This window comes from Varanus komodoensis, unplaced genomic scaffold, assembly GCF_004798865.1.
Source record: "Varanus komodoensis strain SLA01 unplaced genomic scaffold, ASM479886v1 scaffold12, whole genome shotgun sequence".
NCBI classification, from domain to species: domain Eukaryota; kingdom Metazoa; phylum Chordata; class Lepidosauria; order Squamata; family Varanidae; genus Varanus; species Varanus komodoensis.
In genome coordinates, this window is record NW_025335349.1 from 22,320,044 (window position 1) to 22,332,572 (window position 12,529).

The window sequence follows — 12,529 nt, forward strand, 5'->3', positions numbered from 1 at the left end:
GAGCTGTCTGGAGCCGGGGGTCAGACTAGATGGACCGGGAGGCCCCTTCTGACTTACTCTGTTTCTATGTTTCCATGTTTCTAACATCAACCTAGTCTCTGGGCAGTTATTACAAATGAACCAACCCAATGTCAGACAATTTGCCCATCTGTTTTCAACACTGACTGGCAGCAGCTTCTTGGGGTTTCAAGCAGCAGCATTTCTCAGCCCTGATAGAAAATTCTGCCATATGACAGAATTGGTGGCTCTTGGTGGCTCTGTGGTATAGTGGAATAGCACAACTACAATGTAAAAAATCTGTTCTTTCCTTTTCTCTATTAAATGCCACATTTGCCCTGATCTAAAAAGTCTTACCAGAAGTATTCCTTAGACACAGATGTGAAACTGGTGGGCCATGACATTTAAAGGACCTGTAATCAGCTCTAAGCAAAGACGTAAATGTCTTGGACAAAAGTACATGGACAAAGTTCATCTCCTCTCCTGAGCTGAGAGAATAGTGAAGGATTCTCTCTCATCTTCTAGTATACTCAGAGGTGCTTGGACATCAGAAGCAGAACGGCTTTTTTCTCTCTGGCAACCACACATTTTGGCAAGCTACCAAGGACATGAATTGATTGACCCCACTATGTTCCATCCAAGTAACCAAAGTGTTCTCATGGACAGGCACAAAAGGCAATGCTCTGGAATCACAGCTAGAATTGCTGTATGCAAGTTACTCATTTCAGTTTAATGCTAGCAACGGGAATATTCTTCCTGACTTCCCAAGCACCTTGGATGAACAAGATGGGTAGAGCCCACTGACATGAGCTCTTTGTTTGTCATTCTTTGCCCGTAGGAGAACTGGTTTAAAGGAAGATTCAGCTATCTCTATAGATTTCATTGCTTTCTTGCTAGAATGAAACTTGGCTGAGATGGAATGGCTATAGATTTAGCTGAAGTAAACAGCGAAGGCATCTGTTTTAATTACAACATCTGTACTTTTAGCAAGACTAACACAACTAGAAATTTATAGGGGGAAACTCTTCCAAATGCTATTTCCAAATTGCAGGCTTAATTTGAAACAACAGCTGCCTAGCATTCACTTTATCTGTTTACGGCAGTGTGCATGGAACTCACTGTATTTGTGAGGAAATGCCATGGATCCATTGGCAAGTTTGCTCTACTTTCCAAAGGGCAAAGCATTCTTTGTGGCTTGTATGTCCCTGTTGTCAGTACCATTTCAATGAACGCTAATTGGCTTTTTTCTGAGGCCTGGCAAGAACTGAATAAGATCCTTGGTGGATGACTGTGCGCAGAATAAAATACCTTTGTGTGCCATAGGTTGTCTTTATAAACTGCTGTCACATTTTATAATAGAACTTCTTATAGGCTATCTTATGTCTGAATTAGTGTGAAGAATAATAAAATGAAGCTTTCTTCTCTGGTTAATTTGCTATGATAGAACTGGAAGGAAACCAGAAAGTCATGTTAGTCTAAATCCCAACACTGAGGCAAGAACTTTCATATCCCAACACTTGGCTGAATAATAATAAAAGCCTTGTATTGAATAGCACTTTGGAGCATTTATGTGCTTCACATGCATTATCCTGTTCTGGCCACCAGAGATCTTGAGATTTACTAGCTCAGTCTCCTAACCATTTTGCTGCACCAGATTCTCATATCTTCTCCATCATCTGCCCCTTGAGATCCTCCTAGGTCAGCCATGCTCTCTGACTTTAGATGGCCTTGGCCTTGTCTGGTCTGGTAAACATATCTGTTGCTTGTCATATGCTTTCTGGGTGAGTCCCAGTATAGTAGGATAGGCATTCAGTTAATTCTAAAGCTGTCCTGAGACGCCTGTAAAAGGCGGGAGATAAATGCTTTAAATAAATAAGTCAAAGTATATTTTAATTCAATAGTGGTTGTTGATTTTTTGATGCTTTGGCCAGAATCAAGGGAGACCCATGTGGCTACATCTGCTGTGGCTGTGCCAATGTTCCCTTCTAGCTGCAGCCCTCTGTGCTGTTGGACACCAGTCTGGAGGGCCCCTGAATCTTTGGCATCGGCCATTGAAGGGCAATGCAACAGAAGGCAGCATAAAAGCTGTGGTGTCTGTGAATCCTTTGGATCCTATCCCTTACTATTTCTGCTCTCCTTGGCCTCCCTGAGACCTCAGCATTGCCCCTTCATCTGCATATATCCCCACCTATGGTGCATCCATGCAAAGGGCTCCAGGTTCAATCCCTGGCTTTGACAGGTAGTCCGGGGAAAAGCTCCAAACTGAAAGTGAAAGAGCCAGTGCCAGTCAGCAGAGGAAGCTGCTTAATATGAATCAGATGGACCAGTGCTCTGATTCAGGTTAAGCCACTTCCTCTGTTCCATTTGAGGCACAATGTCCCCATTCCCAAATCCTGCAGCTCCTCCCAGAAGAGGAAGGAATAGTAGGGCACTCTGATGCCAGTATCAAGACAGTGATCAGATTTTGATCTCATAGAATCATAGATCAGAGAATCATAGAATAGTGGAGTTGGAAGGGGCCATGAAGGCCATCGAGTCCAACCCCTGCTGTTGCAGGACACCAGGTTACACCATCCCACTCAGATGACTGCCCAGTTTCTTCTTGAATGTCTCCAGTGTGGGAGAGCCCTCCACCTCTCCAGGCAGCTGGTTCCACTGTCGTATTGCTCTGACAGTGAGGAAGCTCTTCCTGATGTCCAGCCTGAATCTGGGTTGCCACAACTTGAATGGATGATTCCATTTTCCTACACTCTGACATCAACAAGAAGAGGTCTTGACCTTCCTCTTTGTGACAGCCCTTGAGGTACTTATAGAGGGATATCATGTCCCCCTCAGGGCTGGGGGGACATGAGGGATATGAGGAATATCTGTCTTCTCTTCGCAGGGCTGAACATGCCCAGTTCCCTCAGTCGCTCCTCATAGGGGAGTTTCCAAACCCTCTCATGGCAACACTGCCCCAAAAGGCAGTTCTTTTGCATATAGGAATGAACAGCAGCTATTTTCTGATACAGGCACAAGTAATTGGGGAAGAACATGCAGAGAGACAGTTGGGGTGGGGGAACAAGCCTGTTCCTTGCGCTTTGTGGCTCTTGTCTGCATAATCCATCTTTTGGGACTGCTCAAGCATGATGCAACATTAGGAGTGTATGATGTAATTTTGAGAGTTGGCTTTGATATAGACGTGGATGAACACCAATAACTAGAAGCGTGTATTACTACCACTATTAAAGCATAACTCCAGATGCCAGATTGGCTCAGAAGACCAAATGCCTTTGAGGGGATTTGGGATGGGGAGCTCTTTGCCATATCAGATATATTTGCCTTGCAGTGTTTAAACTCCACTGGGAGGAAAATTGGAAGTGAATTTCCTCCTGCTACAGGGCATTATGTGACACAGGGAGGCTGTGGGCAACCGAAGATGCACATTTCATATAAAAATCAAGCTATTCACTTGTAAAAATCGTATGCGGTAAAACATTAATCTTCCAGGATTTTGAAAGGCAAAAAAAATAGTAATAATAAATAAAAATGAGAATATGCTTTTAAACTTTCCTCTGTAGACCAATAAAGTTATAGAAGTCACATGAATCAAATGACCAAAAAATAAGAAAGGATGCATCCAACCGTGGTGAGATTTTCCATAATAATAACCATTCAATATTGCAATTACTGTGAAATCTCTTTGAAACTTTACTTGGGAGAGTCTCCAAAAATGAGAGAGAAAAAATAAATCTGACTTGATTCAGACATTTTTGCTGTCACAAAGGCCAAGTATGAAAATAATGCAGCCACAGATATTCAATATATTTTGGGTGGAGAGGATGAAATGTTGAAGGTGGAAGGTAGCTTTGCTTGGAGGAGGAAAATCCCCCATGCACACATATCTTTCCAAAGCTGCTATTTGTCATGGAAGGGAAAGCTGCTGTAAGCATTAATGGCAATTGGCACCTGGAATATACAGCATTGAAGGGGGAGTGGAAGGATTTTCATCAGGGCTGCCGTTTCATCAAGGCAGAAAGCTTAATCCCACCGCATGTCACTGAATTCTCTGATGTGGTAGCCATGGCATCTTGCTCCACCTCCCATAGTTTGAAATATATTTGTAATAAAAACATTAACTGGGAGTCTGGCATGCTAGTAACCAAAGTGCCATCCTTATTACCAAGAATAGTTCGGGGCCCAAAGGCATTCTTAGGAAATAAAACCCAGCACTGGCTGCAAACCAGCCTATTAAGAACACAGTGACAGCAAGGTCCATTTAATCCCCTGTTCCATTCACACAGTGGCCAACCAGCTTCCTGCAAGACACTTCTGGGAAATGAATGTTTTTTACCGTGTCCACCATTTGCTGAGAGTCTACACAATACCCTCAAAATTCCAAATATGCCCACTGAGCCCAAGAAATGGACTTTGGGTCTATAACTGTGATAAAAAATACCCAAATACATGGAATAGCCATTGCGCATGAAGAGTACAGAGAAGTACCATCTTGACTTTTAGCTCAGGCAGCAAAATGACTTGGGCCAATCAGTTAAGTCATTACTGAATTTTAATTCCTTTTATTTCTTTGTGTTACCACCTGGAAAATGGAGTTGTTGCTTTTAACTTGTTCTTTTTAACTGGGGCTACTTGACCACTGCCTGGAATTAGATCAGTAAAAGGTTTTCAGGGATTCTTAGAAACTTAAGAAGCTGGTCAGGCCAGCTGTCTGTCTGTCTGTCCATCTGGAATGGCGAACAGCAAAAGCTAAAAAATAAAAGCAGAGTAGTAGTAGAGTTACGGCTGCTTAGCAGCAGCTGAAAACAGCACAACTTTGGTGCCTACCTGACTTCCTGAGGCAGAGCATTCCTTAGAAATGGGCCACCACACTGGAAGGCTTTCTGCTGTTGCATCCCATTCAGACCATGTGGAGCCACCAGGGACGTCTTCCAGTGAGTTCAATGATCAGGCACATGGGTAAAGGGGAAGGCTTGGTCCCAAGCTGTTTAGGGAGTTTTGTGCTAGTGTAAGAACATTAGACCCGAAGGAGAGGACTTCTGTTTCGCCAGGATTCAGGTTCAGTTGGGTGGCCCTCGGTCAGCCCAGTATTGATTCCAGACACCAGCCTAGGACTTAAAGCCTCTCCTGATACAACTGCCATGGGGAAACAGAGCTGTGTGTCAGCAGCTTGCTGATAGTTCTCCATCTAGCTAAGTACTGTCTTCTCCGACTGACAGTGGTTCTCCATGGAGGTATTTCCCATCACTTGTTACTTATTCTTTTAACAGAGTGATTTGTGGTCCCTAGAGAGTGTCCAGAGGGCCACAGGATCTTTTTGAAGCCCCACCATAGGAATGTTCCCTGCCCCAACCAACCTGATGCTTCTCCAAGGTCACAAACATCCCCTTGAAGAAGGGGATTGGAGGGTGCTATGGGGGATGGGGAGAGGGGAACCTGGTGCTGCTGAGATATGAACCATCTCAGCCTCATTCCTCTCCCTCCAAAGTGCTACAGTTAGACAACCAAAACTGGCCATCCAGCTACTTTGCAGGATGGGACTACAAAGCTGACATTTATCTCTGTGCTTCCCCAGCACTGCCTAGGATGCAGTCGAAGTTCAGAGAGTTTGGGATATCCCCCAACAAAAGGTAAAGGTAAAGGTTTCCCCATGACATTACAGTCCAGACATGACTGATTCTTGGAGGCGGTGCTCATCTCCGTTTCCTAGCCGAGGGAGCCAGCGTTTGTCTGCAGACGGATTCCGTGGTCATGTGGCCGGCATGACCAAACACCGAGGTGCATGGTGTTACCTTCCCACTGAAGTGGTACCTTTTTATCTACTTGCATTTGTATGCTTTCAAACTGCGAGGTTGGCAGGAGCTGGGGCAAAGCATGGGAGCTCACCCTGTCCTGTGGATTCGAACTGTCAACGTTTCGATCAACCAGCCCAGAAGCACAGCAGTTTAAACCACTGTGCCACCCACAATCCCATCCCCCTACACCCCCCTGCACCTTAAATGAATGTGCCGGGTTTGGAGCCGCGTGCCAAGCCTGTGTTCTGCCTCCCAGTGATGGTTTCTCTCACCGGAGCAGAGGCTGCCTTCCCCGCCATTCCCGGTCCAGTTATTGCTGCCTATATTCAGAGCGATGAGATCACCTCCTCTCTGTGTAAGAAAGTGCGAGACCATCCGCGGTATAATTAGGATTTTGGAACCAGGAAATGAATTGCTACAGAATGCAGAAACCTCTGCAATTTTAATTTTAAAACTATTCAGCTTAATGAAGGCCTTGGGGGAAATTGGAAAGTACACCTGGCAGAGTGAGCCAATAAAGATGGCACTGAAGTAAAACAGAAAACTGAGAGGAATGATCCTGAATCTTTGGAAGTTCTTTAATAATGAAAATAATTCAGACTTTACTTTATGCTTTGATAAGTAATTGCTTTTTATTTTAATAAACAGATTTTATTTACTAAATAGTAGAAATGTAATAACGATGTTTGAAAATGTTATTTTGTGATAGCCTATTTTGAGGAACAATATTTTTATTTTAATAAATGACAGCTTATTTTTGCAGGCACTTTTTATTTTTTCAATAATTATTATTCAGCATAAGGAAGGCCATGGGGGGAATTAGAAAGTACACCTAGAACAACATACCAACACAACTGAAGTAAACCAGAAAGCTGAAATGAGATACTCTAGGGGGAATGATCCTGGCTTCTCTGAAGTTTTTCTTTTTTAAATAATGGTAACTATATGCGGCAGTTACAGAAGCAGATGGCAAAGAGTGCAGCATTTGACCTTCTGGTCTGTACTCGAAATAATGTGACCTTGATTGCTGCAATGTTTTTCTGCTCTTTAACTCCCCCTATAAGAGCCACAGGGAGGTTCAAGTCTCAGATGTGCTGGTCTGGCTACGTTATCAGCTTTGATCCATGCTAGTTCACACATGGGAACTTCTTGGAAGTCAACAGCATAGTTGACACAGTCTGCAAATGAAGGCATATTGTGCATAAATGGACAGAGTACATGGAACAGCAGAATGTAATATTATGATTACTCCTAATAATTTTACCTGAGTTCCCCCCTCTCTCCTAGCATAGTACTAGGTGCAGAGCAGAGATTCAATCCTTTTAGGGCATTTCCAGACAGTACGAACTAATGTCATGGAAAGCAATTCCATATGGGTCATTGCCGAAACCCTACAGACAGACTGAATGAATGTCCCAAACCAGATACTCCTGGATGAATGTTGACAGCAACCTAAATATGATTGTCAGCATTCACTGGTAAATATCCAGTGAATGAGAAATAGATATTTTTCTTTAGACAGTTGCACAGTTCCTCTAGGATTACCAGCTTTCATAGGTGAGTGCCATTTTTTCACCAGTTTTGGACTTGCCCTACAAGATAAACAAAACTTAACCTAGTCTTTATTTCAAGTTAATTATTCCTACTACTGCTTTCTAGATTTATGCATACAGGAAAATTCTGGCAACTATTTAGGAAATGGGCACAAACCCTTCATATAAGTTGTGCCCTTGATAACTTGAATCTCCCAGACTCAGAGGCATCCAATCATCTTTGCCTCTCCATCCTGCATTTTTTGCTAGACATTTTTTGTCTCTCTAATGATGGCATTTCAGAAGGGAAGGAAGAGAGGCTGGAAAGGCCTCCGGACAGCTTGTTTCCTGGCCTCTCCAGTGTCCCCTCCTTTCCATCCAGCTTTGCCTCCCCTCCAATGTTGAATTTCCAACCTTGGGAGGCATCTCAGCAGTTCTTTCCATGCTGCCTGTGAGGGACAGGAAGCTTGAGTCAGATCTCTGTAAGGATAGAGCACTGTCTCTGATCCCAGAAGGGCGTTATGTTCACACCTACAGTGTCTTGGACACTCACAGACACTGCCATTGTTCCCCTTTCCTGTCTACGACTTAACCTACGTAGGGACTGCAGCACGTGGCAGTTACTGTTGGAGTGGCAATGGAGACTTTCAACTTGCATGTTTGAGTGCAGACTGGAACTTGTTGTTTTGATTGTAGAAGGATTGTTATTCCTGGCACAGCAGGTAGATCAGAAACACACCTGTCCCCAAGAAGCTGCTACTGCCTGAAGGGTAAGGAGTGGGGAAGAACTGATATACCCAGTGAGAGAATGTGGGAACAAAAAATAATCTTTCAACATCTGCCCTTCGTTACGAAGCCTGAACTAAATAAAAAATCACAGGTGCTGTTGTGTCACACAGCCAGGCAGGGGGTGGAGGGCAGAGGATAGCAGCTCCATAAATTTTCAGAACAGGAGCTATGGTGTTATCTGACACAGGACCAAGGTAACTGACAAAGAGCTGGTTTGCATCATTTCAGGGTTATCGCGTTGTGTGAACCCAGCTGTTTTAACCATGAACAACCCATGAAGAGAATCCATGGTTCGTTGTTAGGTTGTGAACTGTGAGTTTCTCCCAGTTAACAAACCATGGTTTGTTAGTATGGCTGTATTCAGACAACAGAATTGCCCATGTTTCAACAACAGTCCATGGTTCAGTAAGAACTCACACTCAATTTATACCCAGCCCGAGTGTAGTTTATTGCATTGTCTGAACCCAGCCTTCTTAATCTCCCCCCTCCATGCATGCTGTGGGGCAGGGGTGTTATCATAATGCTATTAGGTAGCATGACTTGTTGTGTTGTGTGAATTTGGCCAGATTCAAGCTGTGATTCTTCAGTCTTCAGAAATGTGTTTCTTGGTTGTCCTTCAGGGGATAACAAGTGGTATGCACAGCAAAATGTCAGGCTCTCTTGCCAAAGATCTAGCATGCCCCTCCCCTCCCCTCCCCTATTTTCATCTTCCCCAAAATGGACACTTAACATTGAACAGTCACTGAGCATGCTAAGTCTGCAATGCTCTGCAGTTTTGGTGGGAGACGTCTCCTTATTCCCCTGCTTAAAGGTGGTTTGTACTGCTTTTTCTACTTTTTTTTTTCTTGGCACACACTTTTCCTGCAGTCCTATCTGCATTCAACAGGAGATAGAGCCTGCTATTAAAACAAAGGCAGGGAACACATGGCCCTCCAGATGTTACTGGAGTACATCTCCTATCATCCCTTATCTCTGGTCATCTTAGCTAGGGCTGGCGAAGGGGCAGGGCAGCTGGAGGTCCCTAAGTTCCCCATCCCTGTATTCGAGGAAGCAAAGCATTCTTCTTTCAGACACCTCTGCCAAACAGAACTTTCTCCTATTGCTTTGACCACCCCATACTCAATTGTTTCCTGGCTCTCTGCATTAACCTGAACATTTTAGAAATGGCAGGATAAACACTGATATAAAGAGGTGGATTTAGCTTGCAGGTGTGGGAATCCATTTTGGGGGTGGGAATCTGCTGGGTTTCCCGGGCTCGGTCCCCCAGACTCCAGTCCACCTTGCTGCAGCTCTGAGTACAAGTTCCTAGTGCTAGTGGGGTGCCCCCCAGGTATCGAGCCCCACATGGTGCACAAGAAGCATCCTCCTCCCGTGCCACATGCAGCAGTCTTTGATGCAGAAGAAGGTTGCCGGTTGCATCACCTTCATGCCACAAATGTGCATGGACCTCTTCTTGGCTTGGCTTGCTTTCCAAGACCTGGCCAAGCCCAGGAAGAATTCCATGAATGCTAGAGGGGTAGATTCCGCTGGGTTTCATCCCAGCCTTAATACAGATATTGCTACTAAGACTGTAATCTCTGCTTTAGGCGTTGGGAACTTGTGGCTGTCTAGATGTTTGTTTGTACAACCTGCATCAGCACTTGCTGAACCTCAATGGCAGAACATCTGCTTTGCATGCCAAAAAGTTTCAGTTAAATCCTGGCATCACCAGGTGGGGCTGAGAAAACAAATCGAGCTTGAAACCTTGGGGAGTCACTGCCAGTCAGTGTCAGCACAGCTGGACTAGAAGGAGCAAGAGTCTGATTTCTGAATAAGGCACTTCTTATGTTCAATTAGCTATGCTGGTCAGGGCCAATTAGGTTTATTTACTTATTTTATTAGGATATTTTAATCCTGTCCAATACGGATCGTCTCTGGGCAGCTAGGGCACTGTAGGTTAGGGCACTGCAGGCCAAATCAATTGGATAGTCACCAGTTGATGGACTTCTTGACAAGACTTTGTTTTAGATGAGCTTCCTCTTTCTGCCTTCAACTAAGGCCCAGTTCACACATACAAGTCATCAACATGATGGTAGCTGCTTGTATCATTCCAGAGTAGCACCCACGGGGTTTGTGTATCGAGAAGGGAAGCACTTTCATGATAATGCAGTTGAAGCTGATACTTTTGTCACCTAGGGCAGGCAGACTTTATCCTGACCTTTATCTAAGTCTGCTCTGCATCTGTCTCTTTTCTCCTACCTCCCAGTATCCAACAAACACCATTTTGTGGACAGCAACTTGTTGTTCCAGTTCCGAATGAACTTCCGCCGGAGAAGGAGGCTGATGGAGCTGCTCACTGAGAAGTCCCGCTCGATGCCAGAGAGTCACGATAGCCCGTTTTGTCTGCGCAAGCAGAATCATGACAATAAAAAACACACCAGTTTCCTTTCAGGTAACTCTTTATTTAATTGTTAACAATATTTACTTATTCATCTGGCCAGGGCGACTTCTTTTCTTTTATAACTTTTCTTTTATAACTTCTTTTATATCGTTTATATTTTTTATTTATTTTTTATATTATTAATTTTAATTTTATATTGTTATTTTGTATTGTATTTTATTGTGTTGTAAGCCGCCCTGAGGCTTCGGCAAGGGGCGGCATAGAAATGTTTTAATAATAATAAAATAATAATAATAATAATAATAATAATAATAATAATAATAATTTAGCACTTGAGACGCTTACTACAGCCCTGAACTTCGGTACAGATGAAATTATTTGCATGGAAAATAGTGGTGAATCCCTTTCCGTACCACTTTTTTCTAACACCTTTCCCAGCCAAGTGTTGGTAATGGGGATTCTTCCTCCAAGGTTGGAGACAGTCCTCTGACCTTGGAAGCAGGAGTTGGAGATCCGAGCATCCACACTCTTCTCGCCCTTCTTAGACACCACAAGGGAAAAAAACCTGGCTGTTCTCCAAGTCATGAAAGTAACTTTGGAGGAGAAAAAATGGGTGTGAAGAACAGGGGAGACCAGCATGACTAGGGTATGAGTTATTTGGCATCTCAAGCTTCCTTCCCTCCCCATCCAAACTACCATCACTAGACAAGAAAAAAGCCCATCTAATGGAAAACAACGTTGTCAGAGGAAGAGTGGGTGAAGATCCCACCTACCTCTTCTGCTGCCCTCTGCTGTATGATTGGATCCTTCCAAGGCTGGGACTTCCAGGCACTGTGGGTGCAATTAATAGGACTGTACCCTAAATGACTCACAGCCTTCCCCAGCATAGTGGCTGCCAAATGCACCGGGTTACCACTCCCGTCCTCGCCAGCTAGGATGATCGAACTAGCCCAGCACATTTACAGACTGCCAGGCTGGGGGAAACTGCTTTGAGGACCACCTCCTCCCACTTTATCCTGCCCATTCCTTAAATGTGAAGAACTTCTGTGTGGTTCTCCTGCCATGGATACATGGTTGATTAAGGACTTTTCTGCAGAAGGAATTCATTGTGTCCTCATCATTCTTTAGTCATGGTTGTTTACAGGTTCTTCAGACAACATTGTGACCCTCTAAAAAAATGCTAACAGCATTTTTAGAGCAGGAAAAACATGGCATTTAATTATGAATGCCAAAGAAACTGTTTCTTTCACTTGGGTATTTGCACTATTTTTCTATACCACAGCACTACCTAGAGTTTATGACGTGGAAAAGCAGGACCATTCTATGGAGTGCTCCAATCTCAATTCTGGGACCACTCCAAAAGTAGATGTAGTGGGTTATAAGGATCCTGTTTCTAGAGTGGTCACTTACACATCATCAGAAAGGAGGCCCAAGGAGGATAACAGAATATCAGTTTGTATAAAATTTCCATATGCTAATTGTTAGATGCAAGTTCGGAAAGAATTACTATAATTTAAATAGAAATGCAGTTGAATATCTCACCGTAAAGGGAAAAGCTCTGACCTATTGATCCACCTCAGTCTGTGGTTGCCAACTGTTGATGACCCACTTCCAGTCACTGCTTCTGCTTTCCTGGCTTCTTGTGCTTTCTTCTCTTTATGAAAGAATTGAACCTGACAACTTCTTGACTAGAGGACACTGTCAAACAGAGGACTGTTTTCTGGCAGTCCCTCAAATAGTGGATTGCCCACTGTAAAGTAGGACATATAGCTACAAAAACAAGTTTTCATGGAGAAGAATTATGTTACATTAATGCAAAATTTTGTTTTTGGGATGGTTGTTTAATTCATTTTTTTAATATGGTAGATAAATGCATAGGCTTTCTCCCCACCCCCCACCCCCTACTGTGAGAGGGGGCCTACTGTGATCCATAGAATTGGTTGCCCTGTTGCTGAAGGGTGGGCAACAAGATTCCCTCATTCTGATTTCAATAACCCTCTGCAAGTGATTAGTTCCAGCCTTTGTGATTTGTCCTTCCC

The 12,529-nt window shown here is 43.8% G+C and overlaps 1 protein-coding gene across 1 annotated transcript in view; it reads left to right on the plus strand.

The window, feature by feature from the left end:
- Positions 1-12,529, plus strand: part of DEPTOR (DEP domain containing MTOR interacting protein) — a 76,274-nt gene that overhangs the window by 40,957 nt on the left and 22,788 nt on the right. Inside the window, exon 6 of the mRNA XM_044422159.1 lies at positions 10,356-10,541. Coding sequence (XP_044278094.1) covers positions 10,356-10,541 — 186 coding nt within the window. The remainder of the gene's footprint in view (positions 1-10,355; positions 10,542-12,529) is intronic.